This window comes from Mandrillus leucophaeus, unplaced genomic scaffold (assembly GCF_000951045.1).
Source record: "Mandrillus leucophaeus isolate KB7577 unplaced genomic scaffold, Mleu.le_1.0 Scaffold269, whole genome shotgun sequence".
In the NCBI taxonomy this organism is placed as follows: Eukaryota; Metazoa; Chordata; class Mammalia; order Primates; family Cercopithecidae; genus Mandrillus; species Mandrillus leucophaeus.
The window spans coordinates 4790205-4803430 of record NW_012102798.1 but is presented as its reverse complement, the minus strand read 5'-3'; the positions used below and the strand labels follow the sequence as shown (position 1 = coordinate 4803430).

Here is a 13226-nt window from a genome sequence, read left to right as displayed (position 1 = left end):
AAAATATAACCTTTTAGACTGCTATATCAGAAAACTAAGCCACTTATCAGCCTAAGCCTCTATCAAACATGAGTCCATAACTAATTTATAGAAAAATGAAGTAATTTTCTTCCCAAGTGTCACACTTTTTACAAATCATGCATTCTTCCACTACAACTTTAAAATTTTTTCTTTTGGAACCAGAGGGTCACAGGTAAGTCAGGGCTCACTGAGGGAGCTCAGGGGATAATAAAATCAAAGGAAACCCGGCTTGAATATGTGACAATGGCACACAATTTAGTCACAGAAATAACACATAAGCAGTCTTTTAATAAAGAAGCTAAAGGGTTATTTTTCACCCTCTGAAAAGCAAATTGTCTTAATTGGCTAAGATAGAAAATATCGACAGGGTTCCAGAAGCAATATAATATTGGGACTTTAAACCAGTCCAAATTATCTTAGAAGTAAAAGAGAAAGATGGAGTCCATTAGCTCTATTTGAAAACAATAGTGGCAGTTGCAGTCGTGTGCTCCGAGTTCCTGTCTCTCTGCCAACAACGCCCGGATGGCTTCCCAAAACCGCGACCCAGCAGCCACTAGCGTCACCGCCGCCCGTAAAGGAACCGAGCTGAGCGGGGGCGCCACCCGGGGTCCCGTGGGCAAAAGGCTACAGCAGGAGCTGATGACCCTCATGATGTCTGGCGATAAAGGGATTTCTGCCTTCCCTGAATCAGACAACCTTTTCAAATGGGTAGGGACCATTCGTGGAGCAGCTGGAACAGTATATGAAGACCTGAGGTATAAGCTCTCACTAGAGTTCCCCGGTGGCTACCCTTACAATGCGCCCACGGTGAAATTCCTCACACCCTGCTACCACCCCAATGTGGACACCCAGGGTAGCATATGCCTGGACATCCTGAAGGACAAGTGGTCTGCCCTATATGACGTCAGGACCATTCTGCTCTCCATCCAGAGCCTTCTAGGAGAACCCAACATTGATAGTCCCTTGAACACTCATGCTGCCGAGCTCTGGAAAAACCCCACAGCTTTTAAGAAGTACCTGCAAGAAACCTACTCAAAGCAGGTCACCAGCCAGGAACCCTGACCCAGGCTGCCCAGCCTGTCCTCGTGTTGTCTTCTTAATTTTTCCTTAGATGGTCTGTCCTTTTTGTGATTTCTGTATAGGACTCTGTATCTTGAGCTGTGGTATTATTTTTGTTTTGTTTTTGTCTTTTAAATTAAGCCTCGGTTGAGCCCTTGTGATGTATATTAAATAAATGCATTTTGGTCCTTTTTAAAAAAAAAAAAAAAAAGAAAAGAAAATTTCATATTTACCTTAAGTTTACTTTCCAGAAGTTCAACACTGGTAATCAGATAGGAAGCCTCAGATTCATTTAGCCCATGAACTACTGCTTCTTTGCCAAGTGTGGCATATAAAGTCACAACTACATAATAAAAATAAACAGAAATATTAAGTAATAAACATCTATTAGAAATGGATATTATTGAAGTCAGTCTTTAATAATAGGTACACTTAGAGACACAAAGACATTGTGTATTTTAATTTGATTTCATAGTCTCTGTCACCATCCTTTAACCTTGCTTCAAACTCCCTCGGAGCCCAAAGTTTTCCTTACAAATTCCCAGAATTCTCACTTCCTAAACCTGAAGAAACCCAGAAACACTCGCACTGCCACAGCTGATCAAAAATCTGTCAATTAAGATGCTCAAGGCCAATTGGTACTGGCTGAACTCTTAATTCAGGTCAGACTGGCCCAGCTAGGGCTTCCTCTTGATACACACTTTCATTGGCCATAGCCTCCAAAGAATGGATAAGTCCTTGAAAATCTTGAGGATCTTAAGTTATAAGATCAGCCACAGATAATGTCCTTACTCCTTCTAAGAAGCTGCTTTAGTGAGTCCAATGTCCAATGTGATTGGTGACCTCCACACCTTAATTAGAGAGATCAAGGAGATCTACTCCTTAGGAGCCACCAGAGATAACATAAACTTAAACCAAGATCAGTTGGAATCAAAGGGCATTTGCTAAACTTAGAAAGAACTGAAAATTCAGCTCTAGGTTGGTAACTAGAAACAACGTAGTTAAAAATAGCCACTTTTCACAAGCTGTTGATCGTTGAAAGTGGGTAATGGGTACATAGGGGATCATTTTCATATTATCTATTTTTTGTTTGAAATTTAAGTTCTTCAATCCTACCCTACAGTGTTATATTTCATTCAACAAACAATGGAGTACTTAGTATGGAACAATACATTGTTTACTTCTTAAACAGTGGCAACAACAAACGCTTGAGTATTAGAAACATACTCAATTTTACTTTCTAACATAGCTAATGCCAATTCCAGTTGTCACATGCATATTTCACATGTAAAATGGAATAAGTCAAATAAGAGGTCTCAAAGTGTAGCAATGAACTTGAATTATCCTAAGAAATGGTTTTTTGTTCTTTTAATCATTACTCTTTGTATATCATCCCTGAAAAATACCCCCAAACTCCAACTCTTTCAGGTACAATTCATTTCCAATTGGAAAATAAAAGTGTAAATCATATCCTTTAAAGCTGCCAATTCCCATATTAGTTCTTACAAGTTATATTTAACAGCAGCTATCAGATATCTTTTAGCCGCAATATTACAAAATGTATTGTGGACGTAATTTCTGTGTAAAATGGCTAAACAACACCTACTCTGAAAACAGAAGCATCTCAAAACAATTTTCACATGCAAGCAAAGACTCTTCTCTCCCCGCTCCAAAAACACAAGGCACTTACGAGGAAAGTTGTACTTAAAGCAGGTCTGTGCTGCAATCATCCACTCGGCCCTGGTCTCACAGAAGATGGCAATGGTGTTCTTTGGTTTTAGTCCCAGTGCAGTGAGTCCACTACCAAAGTTATTCACTCTGCAGTTCACTTCAAGGTAGTTCATCCATTTATAATTCCCAAGAATTAACTGTTAAAGTGATACATTCCCTAATATTAGTATATTCAAACAAGCAATTAAAATACTATCCAAAGCATAAAACTCTAAAAATGCTCTTAAGTGAACATAAAGAAGCTACGAACGGCTTCTGAGTAGTTTTACACAGTACTATAATAGAATGCCAGCATATTTAAAACGCACTCCATTTATAATAAAACAAATGTGTCTTACTCTTTAAAACATAAATGAAAAGCACCAAAATACTTTACCTTCTTAAAAACTTTTCCATTTGGCTGCATTTCATTTTCTTCACTTAGGATTTCCCTGGTCCCAAGGCTGTCCTTCTTCCCAAACTTGGATACAGCATGGTCAAATAATTTATCCAGAGTATCTGCTCCAGGGATGTCTATTACAGCTAGTGAGTCGAAGTGTGTGACAGAGCGATATGGACTTCCAGGTTTGTCTGAAGTGGGCTTAGCTTTTATTCTCTTTGCCATAGCGTTTTTCTTCTTGGCATTGGTAAGAAAATACCATGGAATAAATATAAGGGCACTGTATATTGTTATTAACAAGTGGACAGGCAGCAAAATAATGGTGAGTACATTTAGCTTAAGTTTCATAGTGGAAAGGCTTCTAAAATGGTGCTTATTTCTTGTTATTCTTTGGCTTTTGAAAGCCTTATTTTGCTGAAGAAGGCAATAATAGAAGCAGCAGTAAGAATAGCAGTACAGCCAAGGCAGTTCAATCTCAGTGATACAGATAAGTTAGTAATCTTTGGAAGCCGACAATAAAGTACGCCTGTAGGTGATGACAATGAATCAAGCAGAGAGCAGGAGAAAAAAAAAAAAAAAAGAGTATTAACAAGTTGATAGCACAATTGATTTAAATACTCAGGTCTTTATTAGTTTACACAATTAATTACAGAAAGCTGAAATAACTGGTCTGAAAGGCTGGCATTTTCCATTTGTAATCATCATTGACATAAATGTCTTTGAGCACATCAACTTCTGAATCTAATTTTTTCCAGATTTCTAGGTGTAGTGGTACTCTGGCATATCATTCTGTGAGTTGAACAACAACCTTAATGCTTACGCAAATGCATGAATATGATATTTAAGTCTGGCAAAACTTTGGTAGAATAGGGTATGCCAATGAGATTTTTCTTAAACATGTGCATGTAAACTAGACATCTTTAAATAGTGTTAAGTTTATATCCAAAGGCGGGGGGTGGGGGGCAGAAACTACCAACTTAGATTTACTTCTCAAAGGTCAACCCAGAAACATTATTCTGAGTTCTTCATTAAGGTAATGCTATTTACTATCTCCTGTTTCCCATATGGGATCAATACAGTTCTAAAATCATTTCCTGTATGTCCACTTTGTGCTCAAAACTGCACCAGTTGCCTAGGAGTGGTAATACAAGTATGAAGTTGTATTAATTCCTGGCCCTTGGCCATTATAAGTTAACATTTATGAGTCAACTATCACACAAGATAGATCCAGTGTTTTTGAAACTGTTTGGGGGCATGGGGACAGGGAGTGCAACTAAACCATCTCTTCTAATAAACACTACTGCAAACTGCCCATATATAACACTAAAAAGTGGAGTTGCTCTGGCCAAAACAGGGTTTGGGGATGTCTAGAGTCCTGCACCAGAATTCCCTGAATCCCAACTCCCAAGGTGACCACTAAAGCACTTCCACTGAAAAGCCTTGTGGTAATACATAACTAATACATAACTACCACATGCAGTATAGGCAGTAGTATAAGCAATAAACGCAAAAGGAGTTCACAGAAAGTGCAAAATGGCCAAGAGTAACTAGGAGAGGCGTTGTGGAGATTAGATTTAAGCTGGACCTTATGTTGGGCATCTAGAAATGAAAGAGGAATGGAAGGCATTCCAGGCTTAGGGACTGTACGAAAAAAGATACGAAGGTGGGAATGAAAGGACTTTGGGAGAATAGGAAGTACCAATAGCAAGGACACTAGTCTGACTGGGGCACAGCATACACTAAATACGCTAAATACACTTGACTAAATATGCTACGGTAGTTACAAGATTTAACAAATTAGGCAAAGTAATTTTCACTGGATTACGCAGAAAGCTGGGGGCTGCTGCAGGTTAGAAAAGCAGTGCCATTAGAAAGAAACTACGGAAACAGGCTCAAAAATAGTAATTTTGCTTTTTTTTTTTGAGACAAGCTCTCATTTTGTCACACAGGCTGGAGTGCAGTGGTGTGATCTCAGCTCACTGCAACCTCTGCCTCCAGGGCTCAAAAGATCCTTCCCACCTCAGCCTCCCGGGCAGCTGGGAACACAGATGTGCTAATATCACCATGCCTGGCTAGTGTTTTTGCATTTTTTGTAGAGATGGGGTTTCGCCATGCTGCTCAGGCTTTCTCAAAATCCTGGGCTCAAGTGATCTGCCCTCGATGGCCTCCCAAAGTGCTGGGATTACAGGCGGGGGCCATCACACCCGGCCTAAGAACAGGAATATTTTTCAAAGAGTTTACCTTCAACTGAGAAAGCTAGTTTGGTGAGTCGTAGCATATTTCAACAAGAAAAATCAAAATATTAGTTCACTTTGCAGAGACAAACTGAAGCCCAACCTTCCGCAACTTTTGTAGAAACAGACTGACAGACTTAATTCAATTGACCCCAGGCTAGTTGATTGTTTTTATGCCATCTAATATAAAATCATAGCTTAATCCTGCCTGTGCCTTTGTTCATGTAGTTTAGCTGAGTATAGTGAAATCAGCAAGAAACTAGAAGTCACTGGGTGTCAATCCTCTTCTCTGCCCCTAACTGGCTGTGTAACCTTGAGCAAACCATCTGTCTGAATCTGGGACCACACTAGATCAGTAGGCCTTAACCTCTTAGAGATGATGGGCCTTTTTGAGAATGAGAACTAGGAACCCAATTCCCCTCAGAAAGACATGCTAAATGATAGACACAATTTCAAGTGATTCACAAGTTCCTTGAAATCCATCCATGAACTTCAAAGGGCAACAATCCTGAACTAAAAATGTCTGGCCTAGGTGATTCTTAGGGCCATTCCAGCTTTAAATTCTATGATATACCCTACCTGGAAAGTACTTTCTCAGTCTCTTGGACAAGTCTGGTCATTCATTTCTTCAAGATAAGGTGTGTCATGTCAAGTGTTTAATCATAGTGCTGAATGTAAGATCTCCTCTAACAATCCTCTCCTCCTACTGAAGATTTCATGGCTACCCAAGTCCAGAACAATCTTTAATTTTTCTAATTTCACACATCATTAGCAGTATCTACCATTCAATCTGATATATGATTATACTACCATCACTTCCAAACTTCTGGGTGCCTTAGTATAGAACATAGACCAGTAGTTCTCAACCATATCAAACCCAATACCTCTTTCTTATGACAAATATTTTGTGATACCTCTTCATAAACATCAAAGGATAGTCATAATCTACCAACACACCATTTTTAAAAAATAATTTCTTACTGGTACTATAAAAGAGTACCATAAAGAAACTAATTTAAAATTTTAAAAAATAGTTGTTTCAAAACATACATTCTCAGAGACAATATTAGCAGACATAAAAGCATGTCTTCAGATTTATAAAATGCCCCTAAGGGGTGAGTACCACCTTATCCTCAATTGAGAACTCTTCAGACTTAAGGCTGAAGATATATAAAGAAATAGAAAATAGCTTTTGAAGAACCTATACTTTAGTTGGATTTAGACTGCACTGTATGTTTTTTAGTTATTGATGTTACATAAATTTAATCTTTTATACATATTTGCCTTAAGTCTTGGAGAAAGAGAAATGCTTACTAGGTAATCCTCATAATGGTTAGTACAGACATACACACATTGCATGCACACACACACACACACACACACACACACACACAGTAAGCAAAGCTCAAAGAACATTCAGGTGAGAAGAAACCAGAGAGATCATTTAGTCTAGAGGTTTTCAAATTCTTTCTGCAGGTAGTGAGGGGGTCATGGGTCATCCATTTGAATAGAATCTTATATAAAAACACAAGTGTAGATGAAAGCAAAAAGCATAGCTGCTCTGGTAGGGGAGGCTATGACAGCCCCTGAAGGTACTCCTTGGAACTTCCAGTTCAGCTGAATATTTGAACAACTGATACTGTCTGATCCCTCATCTTACAGAGAAGCAAATGAATGGTAGAGCACAAATCGAGCACCCAGTGCTCTTTCAAGTACACTAGCCAGCCTCTGCCCAGTTTTGCCTATCATCATAAACTATAATACTTCCTTGTCAGGTGTTATACTCAGTCTATTGATAAATTCATTTCAAAAAACATTTAAACATTTCATTTTACTTCAAAAAAAAAAAAAAAAGAGTTGGTGGTAAGGGTATGATGCTGAGCATCGTACCCATCATTAGGCAGAATATAATGTCTCATAAGAGAAACAACAAAAATTTTCTAGGCTCACAGATCTGGGTTTAAAATGTGGTTCTATGCAGCCACAAAAAAGAATGAGTTCATGTCCTTTGCAGGGAGATGGATGAAGCTGGAAACCATCATTCTCAGCAAACAAACACAGGAACAGAAAATCAAACACTGCATGTTCTTACTCATAAGTGGGAGTTGAACACATGGACACAGGGAGGGGAACATCACACACAGGGGCCTGTCAGGGAGTGGGGGGCTAGGGGAGGGATAGCATTAGGAGAAATACCTAATGTAGGTGACGAGTTGATGGGTGCAGCAAACCACCATGGCACATGTATACGTATGTAACAAACCTGCACATTCTGCACATGTATCCCAGAACTTAAAAGTATAATTTAAAAAAGAAAGGTCTATATTAGTGGCTTCATTTGTAAAACAGGAATACTGCTTATATTACCTCCTTTATAGTGCTTTTGGGAGAAACCTTTGTCTTCTTCCTCTTAAATTCCATAGCTAATCATGCTTGGTCCCTGATAAATACTCTCATCTCTCTTGCCACGCCCTCACTTGGTTGTACTTAATCATCTTAACCACAGCCTGGTTCTATCCTATCCAATTCTCCACCTAATCTGTACCTGTACCTATGCAGCTGAATTTGCTGTGAGAAACACACAACTGTGCTGAATATCTCACTTTAAACTTGTGATTGCTACCTTAAATGGCCTCTCCCTGATACAGAGAGACCACACTGCACTAGTCCACTCACTGGCCCACTCCTCTGGATTTCATACTTTACTCTCTTCAGACCACCAACATTCCTCATCCAGACTCATTCTCAGCAGCTGACCTATTCTGCAGAAAAAACAGCAACAATCCAAAGAGAATTTCCACAGACTCTCACTGCTACATCTACCCACCTAATCACATCTGTGGCCACATGCTGTTTTTCTCTCCTGTGACTATGGATGAACTGCTGATGCTCCAAGCTGAGGCCAACCCCTTCACTTGTGCATTACACCCTGTCTTTATAAGGACATGGAAGTGCTACTCTACCAATTCTTCCCTCTCTTCCTTCCTCATTAATTTTCCCTGCTCTTCTGAACTATTCCCTTCAGCATCATAACCAGCTGTTATTTCTTTCATCTTAAAAATCATTCCCTCCCTTGCATCTTCTTTTCAGCTATAGCCCATTTATTTTCTATCTCTTTGGCATTCCTTGAAAGACATGTCTATGGCTCTCTGTCTCCCAGTTCTCTCCTATTCTCTCTTGAACCTGCTACAATCAGGCTTATGTCTCCTACCACTCTATAAACTTGTTCTCCTCATCAGGGTCTCCAATGACTTCCATGCTATTAGATCCAGAGGTCAATTAAAGCTCAGTTCTCTTCTTCCTTGACCCACTGGCAGCCTTTAACACAGCTGAGCCCTCTTCTGCTTTAAACTTCTTCACTTAGCTTCCAGGAGACCATATTCTTCAGGTTTTCTTCCTACTTCCCTGGCTATTCCTTTTCGGTCTTTTTTTTTTTTTTCCCCCCTGCTTCTTCCTCATATTCCTGGCCTTTAAATGGTATGGGGCTTGGTCTTCGAACCTCACAATTTTAAATACCACATATATGTTGTGATGACTTCCAAATTTCTCCCTCAAGCCTGGAAGTCTGCCTTAAACACTATATTTGTATATCCAACTGTTTCCTCAACAGATCCACTTAGATGTCAGTTAAATACCTCAAACTTAGCGTGTTTAAAACTGAGATCATCTTTCCACAATCCTATCTCACCCAGTCTTGCCCATCTCTATATATTCCACTTGCTTTGACCAAAAACCTTAGATTCACCCTTTTACCCCCCCTCTCTTTCTCACACATTCCACAGGCAATTTATCAGCAAATCCTAATGGTTTGACTTACAAAACAGTTGAATCTAATTCAACTACTTCTCACCACCTCCACTGTTACCATCCTGGTTTAAGCCACTATCATCTCTCAAGTGGATAAATGGCATAGCCGATCTAGTCTCCCTGCTTCCACCTCATACCCCCACAATAAATTCTAAACTCAGAAGACACAGTACTATTCTCAAAATGTAAGTTAGATCATACCATTCCTCTGCTCAAAATCTTTTAAAGAATTCCCATATGACTCACCCAGAATATAAGCTAAAGTCCTTACTATAACCTGTAAGACTATATAATCTTTCCCCTACCCCAAGGTTATGACTTCACCTCCCAGTACGCTTTCTCTGGAACACTGTTCTGCAATCCCATTTGTTCCTGCCTCATGGCCTTTGTACTTGATGTTCCCTCTGCCTGGAATGTTCTTCCAAGACACCTACATAGCTTATTCTCTTGCTTCTTTTTTTTTTCTTTACTCAAAGAACACCTTCTCAGTGAGGCATTTCTCCAACCACCTTCTTTTAAAATTGGACTCCCCACACTTTATGTCCCTTACTTGCATTATTTTTTGTCCACAGTACTTTTCACTAATATACCATGTTTTATTTTTCATGTTTACTGTCTATGCCCCCAGTAGAATATAAGCTTCACAAGGCAGAGAGTTTGTCTCATGTGATGCTGAATCTGTGACTGGAACAGTGCCTCCATGTGTTAGCTTCAAACTGTTTACTGAATTAAGAATGTACCGGAATTCTTCTGAATCTATAAGGTAAAAATATATGCAAGTATAATAACATGAAGGTAGCTAACTTTAATCATCTTAAAAACAATTACTTGTCCATGTCAACATCCTAGGAAATACTATACTCTTAAAATCCCTGGTAATTAAAATAAACTTGAATGTGTTGTTAGTTGCTTAATAGAAAATATGAAACTGGAAAAACTGCCTGTTGCACAGAGGAAAAAGATTGGTGTTATAAAAGCATGAAGATTACACAATTTGCACTATGTGCATCTTCACTGATACTTTTCACAAAGGTATGCTGTCCTTCCATGTATGAAGAGTGATACTGCTATCCCACCATTAGGAGGACATGGACTTTGGCGCTTCCTTGAGATCATGTATTTGTATGTCAGCCAGAAAAAGGCAGGGCATTATCTTCAGTCACTGGATAGTTAATTGCTCCTGTTGAACTTCACCATTCCATATGGGAATCATAGTAATAACCAGGTACTGAGCATTTACTACAGGCTAGGTACTATGCTAAGTCCTTCAGATCTATTATCTCATTTAATCCTTCAGAAAACTCCTTTGAGGTAGTACCTTCATTTTAAAGATATAACAGACTCAGAGAGATTAAGTTGCCCAAGATAGCACAGCTGAGTAGGGATTTGAACCCAGGTCGATTTGATTTTAAAGTCCATGTTTTTAGCTCAGTTGTCTGTGATCCTAGTCATACTGATATAATCTAAATAAGTGAGAGTGACAAACTTTGGGTATGAAGAAATACTGGCAACAATTTTGAGCAATGATCTGTCCTATATCCTAAGACATTTCGTTTGGGGGCGGGGGCTGTCTAGATGTCCAGTAAGTACTAGAAGTTTTAGTGAAAATCAGATTCAATTTTATATTTTTGTTCTGAGGTGAGATTTAATAAGTATTTCATTCCAGTTACTTCAAACACTCCAAGATAGGTTAAACACAAAAAGCATTAGTGATACATTAAGCTCTAGTACACAAAGTAAACAGACACTACATATTAATTAAAGTCTGAATTTAAAAGAAGAAATCGTCTTACCCAGAAGCATGTGACACAACACCAATTTGAGAATGAAAGAGAAAAACTACTGAACTGCAGTTGGTTAATGCCAAGACATTTTTTCAAAAGTTTTAGAAAATGAACTAAACCAAGCAAGGATCCATGCATCTGCCACGTTGAAACATACAGTAGTGACAAATTAACTTTGTCCTTGATATAAGATCTTACAATAGTTTTTAAATCAATTTGAAAATCAACAATTAACAACATAAGTGCTACTTTTTTAAAGTTTCATTTTCAAGTTACACATTATTTAAGAGTAATTTAAACACCAAATAAAAAGACAATTTGCCTTCTGAAACAGATTAGTTGTAACCAGTAAACATTAAATCAGGAAACAATTATAAAAGTTCCAAGAGATTAAACAGATAAGAATATCTGCTGTACTTTAAAAGATCATATTTCTAAATAGATGTTGCACCACAAAGACTTTTGTAAAGGGGCGGAGTGCTTCCTTAAAATCTTACTTTCTTTCACACACTATTAAAAACTTCCAAATTGTTTTTGGAATGATTGTAAAATACACAAGAGAAAGCTCAACTACTAGGTTAGGAATGGTTTCACTTTGTAAATGAAATCCAACTTTACAAGAGACATTACAATTAACTTTATACTTTAACATTAAAACTTAGAGAATGACAATACCTTAAGAAAATAAAGGCATTAAGAGTTGCTAACAAGATCTTTCATCAGTCTGCAAGATGAAATAATCATGTAAAATACATGTATCATTATAGCACTTGTCTCATCTGATTCAGATTGTTATATTGCAAATAACAAGCAGTCTATTCAATATAAAATAACTTGTGCAATCAAACCTTAAGCTCAAATACACAGTAATTATAATAAATACATTTTAAAACCAAGAAAAGCAAAACAAAACCTAAGATGACTATATAGATGCTGTATACCAACACATTACACCTGTGCCTGGCTAGTTTGACTGAAAGCTTTTCACAATTATGACTGATCTTTGGGTGCGTCTCTCACAAGATAAACTGAACCTGTTTACTTCATCACCTGGAGAGGTATTAACTCCTGAATTCGCCATTCTGCCAGTCTCTTTGCAGCTTTTCCCAGCAAAGAAAGCACCTCAGCTGCCATGTTGAAGATACTTTTAATGCTCTACAGTGAGTTCCCTCCCATCATGCCTTAAGAAGATCCCCAGCATGCATCAGATAATGTTGTTTCTAGGTCATAGGATGTTATAATCGGTATCCTATCTGTATATGTCAAAATGAGGAGCTCTAGGAGTCAATGCTGCTGCCTACACACTTCACCTACACTGTGTATAATTATACATCTATTCCTCATTTCAAGTGATCAAGATATACTTGATTTTTTAAAATGTAGATTTCTAAAGCTGGGAATTGGTTGTATATAATTTAATCCAATAACTGGTTGTAAATAATTTAATCCAAAGCTTACATCTAAGGAATCTTGAGGATAAATCAGGCTAGAAGTGGCACCTGCTGGCTAAGCATGATGCTATAATCAAACTTTATTAAACATAATGAAAAAGGGACAAAAACTAAGTTCTGGGTGATATGTGTTTAGAGAGCAATACAAATGGTTCAGTGCTGTAGAAGGGCAGCAGATAGCACAATGACAATGTTAATGTTGTCCAACTGATGCTAAAGAGTAACTGCTGCAGGTCCCTGTACACAAAACCTTGCTGCTAAATTAAACTGCCCATTGTACCACAGTAGAGACTTAATTTTATCTACAAAGTCTTCAATTTACTGGGTGCTTTTTCTTTGTTGGGATATATAGATGATTTTAACAGAAGTTAACTAAAAATAATTGGGTTATAGAATTTAACTTTAAAGTTAACTTTTATAACAAATGTGTTTTCTTCAAGTGAAGAATATACAAAATATCTATAGGTTATACATCTATTTCCTGTAATCTTACATATTTATTATAATAAAGTAATACAACTTAGGGCTTTCAACCATGAGTGTAGGTTCCAAAAAAGTCTTTAAGCAGCAGTAGTATTTCCCATAGGAATATCTTCATGTTACAGGGAGAATTTTACAACTATGCCCTTTTTTGCCACATGATCTGCCCTCCCCATCTGCTACAGGAGGAACCAGTTTAATAGGTTAGTTTGTGAATGTTCTTTCCAATATGTCAGACTGTTAATAAATTATGCAACAATGTAGTCTTAAACCATTTCTT

The 13226-nt window shown here is 37.9% G+C and overlaps 2 protein-coding genes across 7 annotated transcripts in view; one reads left to right on the top strand and one right to left on the bottom strand.

The window, feature by feature from the left end:
• ACSL4 (acyl-CoA synthetase long-chain family member 4) overlaps nucleotides 1-13226 on the bottom strand; it is an 84053-nt gene that overhangs the window by 31808 nt on the left and 39019 nt on the right. The window contains exons 3-5 of one of the 2 annotated variants that reach the window (XM_011984524.1): nucleotides 3188-3427; nucleotides 2771-2948; nucleotides 1314-1423 (exon numbers count right to left, since the gene is read on the bottom strand). In XM_011984524.1, coding sequence (XP_011839914.1) covers nucleotides 1314-1423; nucleotides 2771-2948; nucleotides 3188-3415 — 516 coding nt within the window. In that variant the 5' untranslated portion in view covers nucleotides 3416-3427. The remainder of the gene's footprint in view (nucleotides 1-1313; nucleotides 1424-2770; nucleotides 2949-3187; nucleotides 3428-13226) is intronic. The other variant, XM_011984525.1, reaches the window with a different exon arrangement.
• LOC105542819 (ubiquitin-conjugating enzyme E2 C-like) lies at nucleotides 544-1274 on the top strand. 5 transcript variants are annotated; one of them, XM_011984521.1, is made up of 2 exons: nucleotides 544-679; nucleotides 761-1274. In XM_011984521.1, the coding sequence occupies exons 1-2, from the start codon at nucleotides 544-546 to the stop codon at nucleotides 1081-1083; spliced, it is 459 nt and encodes a 152-aa protein (XP_011839911.1). In that variant the 3' UTR covers nucleotides 1084-1274. The 5 variants fall into 5 exon arrangements, with proteins under 5 accessions (XP_011839911.1, XP_011839912.1, XP_011839913.1 ...); XM_011984522.1 differs by having other exon boundaries at nucleotides 544-696; nucleotides 874-1274; XM_011984523.1 differs by having other exon boundaries at nucleotides 544-759; nucleotides 965-1274.